We start from the raw sequence: 17,584 nt of genomic DNA, 5'->3' as shown, positions 1-17,584 counted from the left end.
ACAGGTTAATTCAGGGATTCTGTCTCAGATTCACCCCACAGCATTATGCTACCACCGCCATGTTTTACTGCTAGTCCTGTGATCTTGTCACATTTAAACGTAACTTCTTGTCATTGTAGACAGGTAGGTGAATATTTATATCCTCTGACCATAAAAAAACAACTTTTCTCCAGAATTGTTTTTGCATTTCAACCTTGATAGTTCCAAATTTTATTTAGATCTGAATTGATTGGTAGCTGGTGCTTCTTTCTTGGTCACCACCTTGTCAGTCTACTGTAACGTAAAACTTGTTTCTTTGTGGACAAAGACACAGATATTACAGCAGCATTCAGTTAATTTCAGGCTCAATAGTTTCTGGGTTATTTGTTAAAATAATAAAAACAATTCCCTAATCTTGTACAACATTAGTTGATTCAACAAGATAATGATCCACATCAAACCTTTAAAAAAGCTCTACCAGCCAGTTCTGTTCAAAAAATGGTCAAACCATCAAACTAACCACTAAAATTTTAGAAACCATGTTGTCATGGTGATATCTCTGTTAGAGTTGAGGGTGTACAATATTTTCAATGTCTGACTTATTGATGCACTTTTATTGTAACTGCACAAAACATAAAAACACAAGTCAATATTCTTTACAACCTGAAAGACGCAGAGATTATAGAAAGTCAGAAGTGTCAAGCTATGAGGGAGATTTGGGCAAATAGCAGCTGTAAAGGTATTTAAATACTTACAGTACAGTCCAAGAGCTTGGCAAGCAGTAGGGACAAAAGAGAAACCACAGTAAGAACAAATGAAAGCAACAAAATAAGGGAAAGACCCACAGAGCTGCTGCTCTGGTGTTAATCTGATAAGAAACCAGAGATGACTCAACATGTCGACACTAGAGCATCTGTTTAAAATCACAAAACAACACAAGAAGAAAGAAACAGAGAAAGAGGAACACAGAGAAATGGGGATCTGAGAAAATAGCTCCACACAGAGTTACATGTTTGAGACGACACAAAAAACCAGGCGAGGCATCAGCGCCTGATGGCAAGAAAACGGATTTAGTCACCCTGCAAAGCAAAAGAGATTCATGCTCTACTTCGCAAATTCTGACAGACTGTGATGTCTGAAGCAAAGATTTATGAGCCAGATGAGGAGTCACAAGTTGGAGAACGTATGACTGCAACTCAGAGCTTTCGGTTATGAATATTAATTGTTTTTAATCAGACCCATTAACTCTCATCATGTGTCAAAAGAGTATTAAAGGAGCTTCAGTATGTCATATTAAAGATGTTTAGGATCTGTCTATGTCTTTATTGATATAAATGTAAAAAACAGAACCTCGGTTACTTAATAACCGACATTTAAATTGATAGTTAAAAATAATAAGCAGTGAATGAATGAGCATGCACATTGAAAATGTGCCTGCTTAACTGTGGAAAATCTGGACATTTTAAGACCATTAAATTGCACTATTTCAGATATAACCTTTTTAATATTCAATTCTACTGACTAGGTTTTTTTTTAGTCCCATTTTTGGTTTATATTTATTTATTTGGGGCAAATGCAAAGGATCATAAAATAAGTATAAACTGAAGTAAAAACAAAGTTGAGTAAAAACAATCCAAGTGAAACAAAAGGAGGATTTTACAATAAAAGATTGACAATAAGGCAAAATAAACGAAAGAAAAAGGAAAAACCTTTATGTTTTTATGCTAATGTGATTAATGCAGGGATGCTGAAATCTGCAGTAGATATTGGGGAAAAAAGAAGTTCTTCAGTTTACGATTAAACCTTAGTAAAAGGAAGGAGAGCAACAGGAAAGGAGGCGATAAAAACAGAGATATACAACATCTACACATCTGTCAGAGCAGATATACGACGTGTGGAATAAATTAAGATCATGGTCACTAACAATTTATGTTGCCTTTCTCTTTCTCAGTCTGCTCTCTGACATTCTGTCTGCATCCACATAAATAACAGAACAATGAGTCCTGTTGGTTTATATAATTATAGAGTCGGGAACCTTTGTGACAGGAGCAGATTAAAGTCGGCCTCTAATGACCCTGGAGGTTAATCCTCGTCTATGAGAAACAGAAACAGTTTGGAAACCCCCCAGTGATTCTTTCCTCCATTAGCCTCTCTGTTCTGGTTATTTTGATGGGAAACATGAAACTCGTCAGTTCCTGTATTCGCAGAAAGGAAACAAAGAACAAATGTGTGAAGACACTGAGTTGTGTTGTATAAATATCTCATCAGATGTTTTATGCTATTTCTGTACAAGAAAGTTAACTTTTTGAAGGGAATAAATTAATAATAACATATATCATGATACGCGTGATCAATATAAATAGGCAATACGTCCAATAGAGCATTCATTGAACTTTGATCCAGAACCGCACAGCATTCTGGGGAATGTAGGCAGAGGAAAGACTTTAGCTGCTCAACCTAAAGTCAACCCAAGCTAAGCTAGGCTACTGGAATCAACTAACTCGCCCGCTCTTTGGTTACCTAGCAACAACCTGCCAGTTTAAGGTTCTGCCCGACTTCGGTTACCTAGCAACAAGCTGCTTAGTAACATGAGCCGCAGCAAAAAGCAGCTTAATGAGCGTTTCCTTCCTGCTCAGACATTTTTTTCATTTATATTTCTCTTTTCATATCAACACATCTTCAAAAGCACGTCACTAAATATAACACAAATCTGCCAAATTTGCTCCTTTTTATGTTACTTTCAAAGTTTCTTTTAGTTTTATTATTAATAAGATTCCAGAGGAGAAGTTCTGAGAGTAGCAGTCAGCTCTCTGAAGCAGGATTTAGGTCTCAGTCGCTTCTCTTTTACATTTCACAGAAATTATCTAGACTTTCTCCTGATGTTCATTTAGTGAGAGCAGAGAAACTAAAATGTTTCTGCAGCTTATAAACTAAAAAGTGATCATGCTGCAAACAGCATTACAATCTTTGAGGGAAACCAGTTAATGGTTTCCCTCAAACTGGATGTACACAAACTTGTTGATTCAGTGAAATATTGTTTTATTTCTCCTGAAAGAAATAAAGTGACAACAATCTAATGCATCTAATGTTTTTAGTATGTATTAAAAATGCATATATTTTTGCTTTTTTAATCAAAGCTACACCAGACTTGTCGAAGAAGAAAAGTGAAAATAAGTGTCCATGCTGAACTCCAAGGCAAATGTATGTAATTTGTGATAACATGACCAACACGCCTTCGCAGTTTGAACCCAACTGACCTCTATTGAAGAAAACTCAGGATAGAAAAACAGAAAAAAGACAGAAAGGATGGAGACCAGCGCAAAGGTTTCAGGGATAATATCTTTTGACTGGTGAGACAAAACTGTCTGCTTAGCAACAGGATCACAACCCAAAACACGCGGCTGAAAGAACATCATCAATAATGAGCAAAGATCTTCATCCTATAGAACATCCACAGAAAGATTCAAACTAAAAACCTGTTTAATCCAAGAGGACATCAAATCCATTTATCCTGTCTGCCTTAAAATCCACTAACTACTTTCAAGAGAAAAAAGTTGATTAATAAACCAGAAGAAAAACAAAGTTCAGCCATTATGTCCATAACAATTACTCACTTAATTTGAGCTTATTGAACGTAAAAATTTACAATTAAAATTACAGTAATACAATAAGTAATAAATGTTGAAAGGATTGAGTAGAAGTATGGACTTATTAAAGCCCAACACTTCTCCAGCAACACATATTTATGATTTCTTGCTATTTTAGTAATTTAACAACATAAATATGTTCAATTACAATATTCCCATTGGTCAGAGTATTACTAATAGTAACTCTACTACATATTAATTATAATATTGATACCAACAATGCTACAATAACAACAACATAATATATCAAGATTATTTCTCATATTTAGTGTAAACCATTTTCTTACCCAGTAGTTTGAGTTGTTTTAATTTCACAAAATATTCCATATTTTCTCACCACAAAAACCTCTTGAGGTTCTGATATTACAACCTTTAAATTTACATTTTCCTTTGATTATAAACTCCTTCTTTGGGAAACAAGTTTTTGAATATTTCCTGGTAAATGTTCATTTGTGTTTTATAAAAGATGCACAGTGTTAGTAAATTAGCCAAATCAGTAAATAAAAGTTTCAATTTATTGTAAGATGGGAACAATGTCTTGTTAAAGTGAAATAATCTGCCATTGGAACTAGAACTGGGTTGCTAGGTAACGGGCTGGGCTTGGCTGGGGTTGCTAGGTAACGGCACAATTCTCAGAACTAGAACTTTTTCGTCAATGTTAAGGAATTATTTACTTAAAATAGGTTCCTATTTCTTGCTGAAAAGTTACTTTTAAGTTAGTTTGTCTTCTTTCAAGTGTGCTAAGACGTTTGCTTTAAAAATTAGACCATTACTTGGTAAGATTTTGTGTTTTTGCAGTGCATCAGATTGTAATGTTTGTTACTGGTGTCTTTTCTGACTTTGTATTTTTGTGTTTCTGTGATGTAAAGCGGTTTTACTGGCCGTTCCTCACCGGCGGGGTTGGAGAAGTCCAGTACGCTGGTCACCGGCTGCAGCAGGTCAGGGCTGCTTGACGACAGGTTTCCAGGAATGGGCATGATGGCGACGCTGTGACGACACTGTTTGGTGCCCACGATGCTGTCATCCTGACTCTGACCCAGGCCGCCATCACTGCGCAGAGAAATCAGAGAAGGCGCGGTGGGATTAGAGGGATGAAATAACAGCGGAGGTGATAAAATTACTCTTTGTTATGAATTTAGAGGAAAGGGGAAAGAGTAGCAGCTTCACCCTGAGAGAATATTAGCATATGATTCAATCACAATGTCCACCGGGGCACAATGTCAAAAACATTTACAGAGATCATCTTTCTGAGATTATTGCATAGAGAAATGGCAACTGAGCAGAAGAATTCATGGGTAGAAAACACAGACTCACAAGACAACAACAAAAAACTAATTTTATGTTTATTTTTTTGTTATGCTTTAAGTAGATCTCTATATTTTCACTCTAAATACATCATGGATAAACCAGTATAATAATTTAGTGAGAAGTTAATGGCAGTCCACACACAGATTAGGTTTTAAATCATAAATCTAGTGAGATAAGATTTTACTGCAGCTTCATAAATTTACTCATTGTCCTTTAAGGAAAGGGTTGAAAAAACAACATCAAAACACTGTTACAGTGAATGCATCATATCAGTGACCATATTTATTGGACAATAAAAGAGGAGAAAATCTTACTGATTATTAGTAATCCCTTTTTTTTTTTAAGACTATTTTTAGGCTTAGATTGGCACAAATAAAGGTTTAAATAAAGTCCTGGATTTATTTTTTTATCATTAATATTCCTAAACACTCAGTATGTCTGAATAGCTGGACTAAGAAAGTATAACAGAGGTCAAACATTTCTTAATTTTTGAATTGATGCATCACTTTTTTTTGTTGAAAACTTTAGATGTCTCTCCCAAACGTAGGGCTAGAGTTACACTTTTAGGCTAAAAGATGAGCGCGCTAAAACGGAGAAGATTACAAAAAAACCCCAAAATTACTAAACATGTTTATAGAAAAAGGCTAAATGAAATAAATTTTAGAGTTTAGTAGATTATTTAAAGCATAGGATGGCAAATAATGTCTGGAAATGCAAATATATTTTTAATACTGATCCAGATCTGGAAATTATTTAACTTTCATATTCAAATAAATGCCTCCAGTTTATAGAAAACAACATACAAATAAAGTCTAGACATGTTTGCAGTGCAGATGAAGGTGTGTTGATGAGTTTGTGTCTTAGTTTGGCAGCTTGTTGAGCACATTGACACATTTGGAGGATGGGGAATTACACAACAAGAGCTCTTCTTACCCAAACAGGCCCCTGAAGCAGCAGAGACAGACAGATAGGAGAGAGACAACATTTAAAACGCATGAAAGGCAGGAAATTATTTCTAAGAGAACAAGAAACGGAGATCTGCGGAGGAGATGCAGCAACGGGTCAAAGCTTCTTCCTTTATGCTCACATCGAACAGCAGAAACAACAAATTTCTTTTACCAAACTATGAAAGAAAAGTAACGACATGTTTGCTGTAAAAAATGCAGAAAAATGTCATAAAGTCACAAACCTATTAAGATTACATCAACAGAAGAGCAAATCATTATTATTCTCTGAAATGATTACAGCATTAAATAAATTGCTTCACAATCAGAATAGGTTAATTAAGAGACATGTTGAATTATTATCTTAATGGTCCCATTAGTTCATAAACTGATGTTGGCTTCAAATCTTAACAGTCAAACTTAAATCACTGAAGTCTGAGAAGATTTGAACCCAGAATGAACTCAGCTGTAAATCTGACAGTAATGGAAAAATAACAACTTTTCACATAAATGAGATTTTTTCAAACTGAAAATCAGATTTTTTTATTTTACTATTTATTTATTAATGTTATTAATTTGATTATTTTATTATAAATTTTATTTTTTCTTTATTTTTATTTCAAAGAAATTAAAATATTGCAGTAAACAAATAAAGCTGTGGAGTTGGAAGGTTTTTAATTATAACAGAGGGTTTAATGTTTTTCCATTTTATTGAGAATTTTAAAGGGGTTTGTTGAATTTTGTTTGAGAAATTATTAAAAAATTAAACTCTGCAATGTAAATCTTTCCACAAACTTAAACAGAAATAACTTTGCGGTAACATTTTCACATAAATCTGAAATTAAAGAACAAAAAATAAGTACTTAACAGAGTCAACTTCCACCACAAAAATAAAACTTTAACAACTCATAATGCCTTAAAAAGTGGAATATGTTTGCTTTTAATTTAAACTTCAAGTATTTTTCTGAAAGCAGACATGTTATTTTTAATTGCTCTCCATATAAATGTTTTTTACTTAATGTATTGTTTGGATATACACCCAGACACAAACGCTATCAAGTTTCCTCCTCATGAAAGGAACTGGTGAATCCTGACTGGCCCCAATAACCTGCTTTACTCCTATTATCTTATCCGGTCCCTTTAATCAGACATCTAGTCCCCTGATGTGGCTTCAGCTGGAACAAAGGAGATGAAAATCCCAGCTCAGCTGATAAATAGATGGCAGTGGAGAACCTTTGAAAGCTGAGCTTGGATCAAAGAGCCATCCGATGTTTGGTGTGAGACAGAGAACGTCGAGGTTTGATGCAAATGATTTACCTCAGAGCATTCAGTCAGCAGTGAGAAGGAGACAGGAGTGTGTGCGGCCGTGTGTGTGTTGTGTTGAGTGAGTTAGCTGCGTAATTAACAGGGTGAGAACAGGATCTGCTGTCTCTGCAGCGCTGCCGCAGCCTGCAGTTAAACGAGGCATGGAGAGAAAATGAAATGATGAAATCAAATCTGGATCGCCACGTTACGGATGGAAAATCGAATACGGGCTCCATCTGCACAATTGCTCCAGCGGCACGGCGGCTCGTTATGGCTGATGCTAACGATTACAGGATGATTATATACTGACGACACTTTGCTGTTGTTTCACTTAAAACTGTCTGTAAAACACCAACTACTTTAAAAAAAACATTCTGAATAGAATAGAAGCAGAATTCAGCTTCTATGCACCACAAATCTGGAACAAACTTCTGGAAAATTGTAAAACAGCTGAAACACTGAGTTCCTTTAAATCCAGACTAAAAACTCATCTGGTTAGAAATGATTTAGAAACATAATAAATGAAACACTAACCAACATTTTGATGTGTAATGATGTGAAATCTTTCAATTGTTTTTTGTTTTTTTTTAACTTATACCAGCAGGAAAAACATAAAAAAGTAAAAACTTTAATTTTTGATCATGTTGTCAGAGGATAAAGTTTAAAATTTAGCACAAATCTTATCACGTTAAGTCATGTTTTTGAGAAAGTTGGTTTTTAGCACTAAATTGTAGCTTCTTTATGCTTCTAATCTGCATTAGAGAAAACATTATTTCTATTTCCCACTGATTCCTACCCAGCGTTACCTGAACGGTTTGGGCGGTAGTATACTGAAGCGCGTTTTCTCCAGCATCCTCCTGATCTTGTTGCGTCCCCCCGACACGGTGTTCGCTTTCATCTTCCGGGTGCTTTTGCTGTCCGTGGGGAACTCGATGTCTCCGGAAAAGTCGGCGATGGAGAAACGGTTGCCTTTTTTCTCCTGGATCTTAGGAATGTGAGGGCCACCGTTTTTCTTTTCGTGCATGATCCTGCTCAGCAGCTCTTTGAACACTGGAGAGTCGGAGCAAAATGAAGAGTAGATATTGGTTACAGTGCTTTTGAACTTTTTAATCTTTTTATTTTGTTTCATCACAACCAGAAAACTATCAGCTTTATACATCTAGAGCAGGGATGTCAATCTTATTATTATTTTGGGCCATATTGAGATTATGAAATGTCCTTAAAGGGCCGGTTGTGATAAAATGTACTTATAAAACCTACTAATAAACCATTAAAATTTGAATAAACAGTACTTCTTAATACTGAACATGATTTTACATTGATTTAATTTAAGAATACAAATACAGAAAACTACAGGAGAAGATTACTGCCACTGAAAAAGAAAAGAGTTGTGGCTTTAATCTTCAGGTCATAATTTTCACTGTTTTTCTCAAATTCTGACTTTTTTCTCAGAATTCAGAATTTCCCCCCAGATTTCTTATTTTTCCAGAATTTTGACTTTTTTTTCTCAGAACATAAAACTTTACGAAAAAGATTGAAGACAACTGAGATGTGAAGTGGTTACCAATAGGAGTTGGTAACCACCAAGCCAAACCATTTAAGTAATATTTTTTTAAAAAAACATTTGGTACTATTTTTAGCTTGTGGTAAAGTAAGAATGCAGCTTTACTCACCAAAGATGTTGGTTTTAACGGTGAGGGAAAGGTGTGTGTTATTTCTCAGGATGTCCACGGCTTTGGACAAGGCGATGTTCTCAAAGTTCTGACCATTAACCTCCATGATCTGCAACAAAACAGATTAAAAATAGATTTTATAATGTAAATGTAACATCGTCACATTTTATAACTTTTCATTATATTTTCTTGGTGGAAATGATTTGGCTCATCTGCTGTGTAATCTGCTTCCATGATGGGTCATAGGTCAGCTATGAAAACCAGAAGTCACTCTGACCCTATCTGCTCTTTGCTCCTGATATGTTGTCACCAGCGTTTCCAAGGTCAAAGGTCAGTCAAAAGTAAGCAACTCACTCAGAAAGTTATGACTCTGCTCCTTTGTCATGACTAAACAAGTCATGACAAAGAAGTCATCCTGACAAAGAAAGTACATCTACATCCTCTTCTGGTTAAATGTAAAACTTGTAGGAATTTGATCCTCTAATAATAAAAGCTGCATATTTAAATGTTTATTTCATTGCGCCACCTCACCTGATCCCCCCGCTTGAGTCCAGTCTCTGCTGCTTTGCTTCCTTCTTCCACCGACTCCACAAAGACGCCGAATCCTCTCTCGCTGCCTCCTTGCACGCTGAAATGCAGCTGCGAATCCCTGGTCGCCTTCTGCAGCGTGATCTGTCTCCACTTCGCCTTGGCTGCGCATGCAATGTTCAGCAACCTCAGATGACCCTTCATTTTCTGCCACAGAGAAAGACAGAAAACAGAATTATAATCTGAAAAGCAAAAGAGGAGCAGAACTTTAGGTCATTATTCTTATTTGCTCTTACTGATGTTTCTAGATGTTTCTCAAATTCCTCCAGGAAGCGAGTCATGGCCAAGTCGCCCTCAAAGTCGTTGAAGTGGTTGTTGACCCAAAGCAGCACTATTCTCGTCACCTGAGTGAGAAAACAGACGCTTCATTTAACCTTAAGAGTTTCTCTAATGCTCTGTGTCCCTGTTGGTTTATTTAAAAACCTCAAGCTATTTGTATAGTTTGACAAGAAACGTGTTAAGAGCTCCACCAGAGTATTTATAGAGCAGAGTGAAAGGTCTTTACGTCTCTAGAGCATCGCGTTGGTCGCATCAGATAAACACTGGATGATTTCAAAGCTCTACAAGAAGATCACAAGATCAGGATATCAGCAGAGTTTCTGCACTGAAGTAAAATGACCAAACCTTTTCAGACTTAACAGTAATTTACTTCAATTTAAGATATAAAATATAATATTCACTCTGAAATTATACATATGACACCAGCGCAGAGTAAACAACACTGAATGGAAATAAGATAGACCATAAAGGAAAGAAGAGAAAGAAAGCAGGAAGGAAATGCTAAACTAGGAAATGAAGTAAGAGAAGGAAGGACAGATGCAAGGTGGCAGGAGACAAAGGAGGAAAGAAAAAAGATATGACAAGGAAAGAAGGAAAAACGGAAAGTTACAGAAAGGCAATGAAAATGACAAGAAAGGAAAGAAGACCAGAAGAAGAAAATAAATATATTATAAAAGAAACAAGGGAGGATGCAAGGAAGGAAGATGGAATGAATAAAGAAAAGGAAAGAAAGAAGGACACAAAGAAGGAAGGATGGAAGAATAAATAGGGAGTAAAGTCAGGAGTTACAAAAGTTTTTCCCCAAATATATTTTTTGTTTTCCATACTTCACATTTGGAAAACAGACTTTGAAGGACCAGAAGCAACTAGCAGCAAAGATAAACAGATATAAATCCATCACAGATTTATTCTCTGAAAAAAATCAATTCATACAGCAACAAAAGAAAAACAACAGCTGAGTTATTGGATGTTCATCACATAAAACGCCCCTTTAAATTAATCCTAACTGTCTTTTAGTTCATAATTAGAGAAAAAAACACTAAAAAACAAACATTTCCGTCTTTTCCTGCCGTTTTCACATTCTGCTACCGTCTTTCTTCTGGATCCAGTTTGTTGATTCCCAGGCTGGATGTCAAAGTAACGACTATTGACAGAACAACACCAACCTCAGGTTAAAGCATCAGGCATGAACCAATCAGTAACTGGCTCGCAGACAGCTGAGCTGGCTGTACCTGCATCCATCTGCAGGTAAACGGCTCAACACATGAAGCTGCGATCGACAATCATGACAATATAAGAAAATTTGATTTTAGGCCGGGGATGCCCACAGTGTGGCCCCGGGAGCCAGTTGTGGCCCTTGAAATGACTTTGTTCGGCCCCTGACCACAGGTCAAGAATGCTAAAAATTGGGCTACATAGTAGAAGACAATTAATGACCCCAAAACTTTTTGAAATTGTTTTTCTTTTACAGTTTGAACATGATCCTTGTTGAACAGAAGTTGTGTTTATTGTTTTGCAGATAAAACAAAAAACAAAAATAAAAAACCACAATAAACATATTTTTTTATGGATTTTGTAGATTTGATTTACCAGTTTTGACGCTCAGGGAAGTTTAGACACCACTGATTTATGCAAATGTTGAGAGAGTAAGAGTAGAAATACTTCAACATATTTTTAGTCATTAAATAAATTACTCAAGTAAGAGTAAAGTGCTGAATGATCAAATTATCTGTCATTTAATATTTAAAACTTACATAATCAGACAGACTAAAATATACAGTTAAGTGGAAATTTTGATATTTTAATGACAAAAATCACAATAATTCATATAAGTAACAAAAATAACAACATCAGGCAAAATATGTGTTTCCAAATTAGATTCTTTCAATAATAAAAAAAACTTATGAAACTTACCAGAAAATTATTCAAGTAAATGTAAAAGGTAAAAATGATCCTAGGAGTACATTAATTCAAAAAAGTTACTCAAGTAATTGTAATTGCATAAAGGTAACTAGTTACTTCCCAACTCTGGTGGTTGAACTCTGCGTTGGTATAATGGAGGTTAAGTTGAGCCGTTATTTGTATGCAGACTCCCTTTAAAGGAAGCTTTTGCTTTTCTTTAACCTTCAACCAAACAGAGTTTTAGTTAGCCATCGCCCTGAAACAGACATTTTTCAGTCCCAACTGACCGTGTCCCGGAAGCAGTCCACCTGGAACCAGTCCAGCAGTTTCCTGCCAACGTCCATGGGACTGGACAGGAAGGTCCTGTAGGTCAGCAGGAAGTCCTCGATGTAGGTGGGGTCCACCACCGACGGCTCTTCCACCAGGTGCATGATCAGACGCTCTGGAGTTCCCTAAAAACACACAGAAAGCTTCATTAAAGTCCAACACAGAGGACATTCATTCAGGCGGTGCAAAAGGACGTTTTGCCACTTAAATCAAACCCAAATCCAGTCTGACTGAACTGAACACAACCTGAAATTATTGACTCTCATGGATTGAATAAAATTTAAACCAAACTTTCAGACATTTATTTGTAAAATCTTTAAGAAATTATGCATTACTTTGTACCATGGAGTACTATAGGGTCATAATAGGAAAAATAAAAATTAAGAGAATATAGTTGCAATAATTTGAAAAATGAGAATAATTTCAAGAATAAGGTCATATGAGAAAGAAGTTGAAATAAAACAAGAATAAAGTCGAAATAATATGAGAATAAAGGCATAAGATGATGACTTTATGAAAATCTTAAGGAAAGATTGCAACAATTACAAAAGGACAAAAGATTTACACACTAAAAACATGTAATTACACACATTTAACACTGCAAAAAAACAGAAGAACAAACCAAACATTTTGGTCTAGTTTCTAGTTCAAATGTCTTACTACACTCCAAATAAAAAAAATTACTTACAAACAGCTTTTAACCAAGATTTAGGAGCTTGTTTTAGATAAATGAAAAAGCTCCAGTTCCATTGACAGATTATTTCACTTGTAAAATGGGAAAAATGTCTTGTAATAAGTGAAATAATCTGCCAAAGGAATTAGAACTGGGTTGCTAGGTAACGGTGTGGGCTTGGCTGGGGTTGCTAGGTAACGGCACAGTTCTCTTTCTGAAAGAATCTGCAAATGGAACTAAAACCTTTTCACCTATATCAAGGAACTATTGACTTCTAACACCTAACATTTCTTGTTGAAAAGATATTTATCTTTTCAACAAACTAGACCAAAATTTCTTGGTAATATTTTGTATTTTTGCTGTGAATATATGATGTTAACATTAATCATGAAAATGACAAGACCAACTGCGGGCGGAGCCGTCAGCCACCCATAATCTAAAGAACCAGGCAGATGAAGTCTCAAACCAATCTAAGGGTAAATCCACATAACACCTGAGCATTATTGCTCCTGGTTGGTGTAAAACTTCAATGTCAAGCGGCGATGTACAACATTCAAGACACGTCTACTCTTCCTGCTTCACCAAGTTTGTTAACCTCCCCCCAGTGGCGAACTCTGCAGGAAACGATTTGTCCGACTGGGGAACAGAAACTAGAAGACGCAACTGCTTTGTGTCGGTCACAAAAAAAGAACAAAGTTAGGAAAGAGAAGCGGAAATGCTAACACTTGTGAATTGACTCATCCCCAGTGGATGTGATTTAGAGCCAGCAGCTTTCCTCGGGTAAGGCAGCGGAGAGAATCGTTCAGGCCCATTAGCTGATCGATACGTGGCAACCTCTGGAGCTGTGGCGATGGGATCAAAGGGCTTCAGGAAGCTGACAAGAAAATACTCCGGCAAACAATAAACTGCTAGCAACCATAATGATCAACAACGAACACAGAGCAGATGTATTGTATGTTTTTTTACGAGCCTTGAGTGAGTGAAGTCAATAAATTCAAATTATACGAGAGTTCACGTTCTTATTAAAGAGTTTGAGTCAAAATTGAGGTTAAATAGAACTTGGTTTTGACTTTGGTATGTTTATATTAAAAAAACACTTTTTGACTGTCTTCCATATTGTATCCACATGGAAAAACAGAATATTTCTCCAAAAGTGATGAGAATAATCACTGAAAGTGTGCCAGAGAGTCTGCCAAGACACCGACAGCAACACTGAAGGATTGCTAAAAGATTGTGGCAACAATCTTCTCCTTCAGCTTATTTCTAGACTAAAGAAAAACAAATTAGTTTTCTTCTCAAGAAATATCCAGATCCAAAAATCTCCCAAAACCGTGTACGGGAATGAGTCTGTTGAAATGATCAGAAATTCACACATCAAGATGTGGGATGTTGAGATTAAATCACAAGGAGCTGCAGGAAAACATTAGTTGTTAGTTTGCACATTTACCCAATCAGGTTATTGCAGCTTTTTTAGTTTTCCTTTTAGTTGTCTTTCAGTAGAATTGTACATAATGTTGCAATATAGCTGGAAAAAGACTCAAGTCCAACTTTTTGGCATTTAAACATGAGTCTGCAGAGTTTTTGACAGCAAAAAATGTAACCATTCTTTCAGGAAACATTTGAGCACCACAAAAAAAAAAAAAACACAAGATCCTAACAAATATTTTGGTCTAGGAAAAGTAAAAGTAGCTGTCCTAGAAATACTCAAATAAGAGTAAAAAGTATTTGGTAAAAAGTCTACTCAAATACTGAGTAACTGACCAAATTATTTCATATTTAAAAACTACATAATCAGACAGACCGAAATATAAACTTTAGTGGAAATTTTGGTAGTTTAAGGACCAAAATAACAATAATTCATATAAGTAACTAAAAATAACAAAATCAGGCAAACGAAAACGTTTCCAAATCGATTTCTTTCAATAAAAAACTACCAGAAACTGCAGCTGGGTGTCTGAGTCTGGTGAATTTATGTTAAAACATGTTTGTTTTTCATTCAGTGGGTAAAAAAATCCTGAAATTTTACTCAAGTAAGAGTGGAAATCCTTCGTAATAAAATTTATCAAGTAAATCTAAAAAATAAAACACTCTTAAAAGTAAATTTTTTCAAAAAGTTGCTCAGGTCCATGTAACTGTGCCACAAACCTTGATGACGATGTGTCCCTTTCTGGTGCCGCTGCGGTCCAGCTCGCGGTGCTCCTTCACCATCACGATCTCCCCCTCCTCCTCCACCTTGTGCGTGTTTTTCTCCACGTGGTTGAGGATGCGCCAGTAATCCTCCTGGGCGATGCAGACGAACTGGTCGAGGACGACATGCGGACAGCGGGTGAACTTGTAGTAGAGCAGAAGATTGCTCTGCACCACGTTCGGATACTCAAATAACAGCAAAGTGGACGCATGAGAGCTGGCAAAGTGAGGCATGGGAGGATCGCACAGACAGAGGAAGGAAATGTCTGACAGCGGAAAGCTCTCGCTGAAATAAAACTGAACTGGGAGAAATGAAGGTCCAAAATCATCTCAGCTAGTTGAACAAGAATTTGCTAAAACATGACCTGCTCCTCTTGTCTATCTCATCAGTTTCTGCATTTGTCTCACTAACGTCTACCTCTGCAACTTCCTGTTTATGTGTGGTAAGGAAACGATATGTGCCGCTGAGGAACTAGTCGGTGTGGACAAAGGGAACTTCTGTGACTTTTCACATCGCCATTATATTAAGAATGTGTTTTTTCTTTTAGAGAATGTCACTCTAACAAAGAAACTGTTGTTACTGGGATTCTGTTGAGAAAGAAAAGTTTATATAAACAACAAGCAGGAGGAGAAATGATTGAGCTGCAGAGGCAGACATGAACTCTAAGAAGAAAAGCAGAAATGAAATCAACTCAACTTTGGCATTTCTGCTCCATGACACACATTTTACTTTACAGGCTAAAGAAAAGCAGGACTAAAATTAAAAGATTCAGTAGCTGTAAAAATAAATACTGTACAGAAATGACTCATTTTTGTGTACAAAATAGGAAGTGTCAATCAGATAATCAGTCTTTTTTTACTATAGGAAGGAGAAATCATAGAGCCAGGTCAGGTTTTTACTAATGTCAAAAAAATTATAACTTATAAGAAAAGAATCATAAAGTTCATTCAAACTCATGATAAAACTTTTAGTGAACAGAAGGAGCTAAAAATCCTTAAAATGCTAAAGCTTGCCGATCAGTCAGAGTTATAATTATTTAACTACTGTTGTACACTTTATGGAGCTATTACAGCAAAGAATAAAAAACACCAGCCATTCTGCACTTTAAAAATAAACTTTTAATGAATTAGGCTATGTGCTAACCTCTAGCCTGTTAGTTTTTGTAGTTGGCCTTCTGTATTTTTACAAATGTGTTACTTTTGTAGCAGTAATACCACAAATAATTGCGTTTTTTTGCAGCAGGAAATATTTAACAGTCAAAATGATCTTTCTTGTAAGCAAGGTAAAAGTGTTTTCTTTCAATCAGCTGACAGGCAGTGCACAGAAATATATAAGGGAGGGGCAATGCTGGGTTAATCTTTACCATATCAATGCTTATAAATAATATGTAGTAATCTGTATTACCTGGCAGTCATCTCCTTTGGTGCGAACTTCTCCGTTCATGTACTGCTTATTCAGTGAGGGCGAGATGCCAAAGCTGTTCCCCATACAAAGAGTCTCTGTTCGGCTTTCTGCGTGGCTGATCTCCACGGCTCCATTCAAGATCACATACCAGTGGTCGAGCTGCAGACAGACGAACAGCAGCAGCAAATTATTCTGTGACTCCAGCAGCTAATCCCATAAAATGGGTCTTAATTGCTTCTTAGCACTGTTTTCTCAGGTGTTTAACAATACAGACATGTTGCTGTTTATAACAAAACATGCCAAAACCTGCAGCACATCTACATGTTGAGGTTGTCATAGTCAAGCTAGCATAATTAACCTACTTCCCTCTCCCTTCCTATGTTTTTAAATGAAAACTTTTTCCTAACCTTGAAATCTAGTTGTCAAAGTGTTGACAATTACTAGCAAAGCACTGTGTCGTATTTTTTTATATATTACGCACACATTTAAGATTTAGCGCATTATGTTGACAACTGAACACCTAAAACCAATGCTAGTCAATGTTAGCTAGCAGCTTTTTGCTCTGCAGCAAAAATCTTGCTGTGCAACGTGTCTATGAACGCTTGTGAATTCAGGGTTGGTTGTTGGTCTGTAGTCAAAACATCCATTTGTTACCAAATTTGAAATGAACTTGTAGTATATTTTGGCACTAGCGCGTTGTGTTCCTGAGTTATGTCTCCAGCGGTTGCTTTTTAAATAGAAACTGCTTTACTTCGCTCAGGAAGGAGGGCGAACGAACCCTGGGCTCCCTCTGCAGCCATCACTGATATTTGTGAGTGCTTCTCTCTTTCTTCTCTTTCTCGACCCCATCGTTTCTATTTCTGCCGTTTACTTGCTGCCCCTCTTGTTTCTCGGAGGTGAAGAAAAGGAAATAGTTGAGGCAATCAACCACACGTAGAAATATATAGCACACAAAAGTTGCTAACTAGCAATTCTGCTGTGCTATTTTTAATTTACTTAATGAATATGTGCAAAAATAATTAGCAACCATGATATCGCAAGTGAAAAATGAAGCTATTTTTGCTTTTTTTGTTCCTCTCAAGCACGTCCCTGCTCTTTTCTCCTCTACTAAACCACTTTAGCCTCTTTATTGTCCTTTCGCTCTCACTCAGCCAAGTCATTTTGACTTCTGAGTGGAGCCAAGTGCCTCTCTTTGACATTCACCATGTGAATCCAGAGACACAGTGGAGGAGCGCTGCCCATCAATCGACCTGACAGAAACAGCAGGGAGGCACACAGACAAACATACAGCTGTTCAAATACACATGTTTTGAGAGAGTCTCTGTTTTACCAATGGTCAGATCAATCCCTGTCTTCCTGATCTCAGA

The 17,584-nt window shown here is 36.4% G+C and overlaps 1 protein-coding gene across 18 annotated transcripts in view; it reads right to left on the bottom strand.

The window, feature by feature from the left end:
* Positions 1 to 17,584, bottom strand: part of rapgef6 (Rap guanine nucleotide exchange factor (GEF) 6) — a 132,267-nt gene that overhangs the window by 26,709 nt on the left and 87,974 nt on the right. For 9 of the 18 annotated variants that reach the window (XM_032575529.1, XM_032575531.1, XM_032575532.1 and 6 more), the window contains 10 exons: positions 16,218 to 16,376; positions 14,771 to 14,923; positions 11,913 to 12,077; positions 9,681 to 9,788; positions 9,388 to 9,591; positions 8,857 to 8,965; positions 7,990 to 8,233; positions 5,868 to 5,879; positions 4,519 to 4,676; positions 735 to 749 (listed from right to left, as the gene is read on the bottom strand). In XM_032575529.1, the coding sequence (XP_032431420.1) occupies positions 735 to 749; positions 4,519 to 4,676; positions 5,868 to 5,879; positions 7,990 to 8,233; positions 8,857 to 8,965; positions 9,388 to 9,591; positions 9,681 to 9,788; positions 11,913 to 12,077; positions 14,771 to 14,923; positions 16,218 to 16,376 (1,327 nt within the window). The remainder of the gene's footprint in view (positions 1 to 734; positions 750 to 4,518; positions 4,677 to 5,867; positions 5,880 to 7,989; positions 8,234 to 8,856; positions 8,966 to 9,387; positions 9,592 to 9,680; positions 9,789 to 11,912; positions 12,078 to 14,770; positions 14,924 to 16,217; positions 16,377 to 17,584) is intronic. The other 9 variants (XM_032575547.1, XM_032575539.1, XM_032575543.1 and 6 more) reach the window with 3 other exon arrangements.

This window comes from Xiphophorus hellerii, chromosome 11, assembly GCF_003331165.1.
Source record: "Xiphophorus hellerii strain 12219 chromosome 11, Xiphophorus_hellerii-4.1, whole genome shotgun sequence".
In the NCBI taxonomy this organism is placed as follows: Eukaryota; Metazoa; Chordata; class Actinopteri; order Cyprinodontiformes; family Poeciliidae; genus Xiphophorus; species Xiphophorus hellerii.
This window is presented reverse-complemented; position numbering and strand designations above follow the sequence as displayed.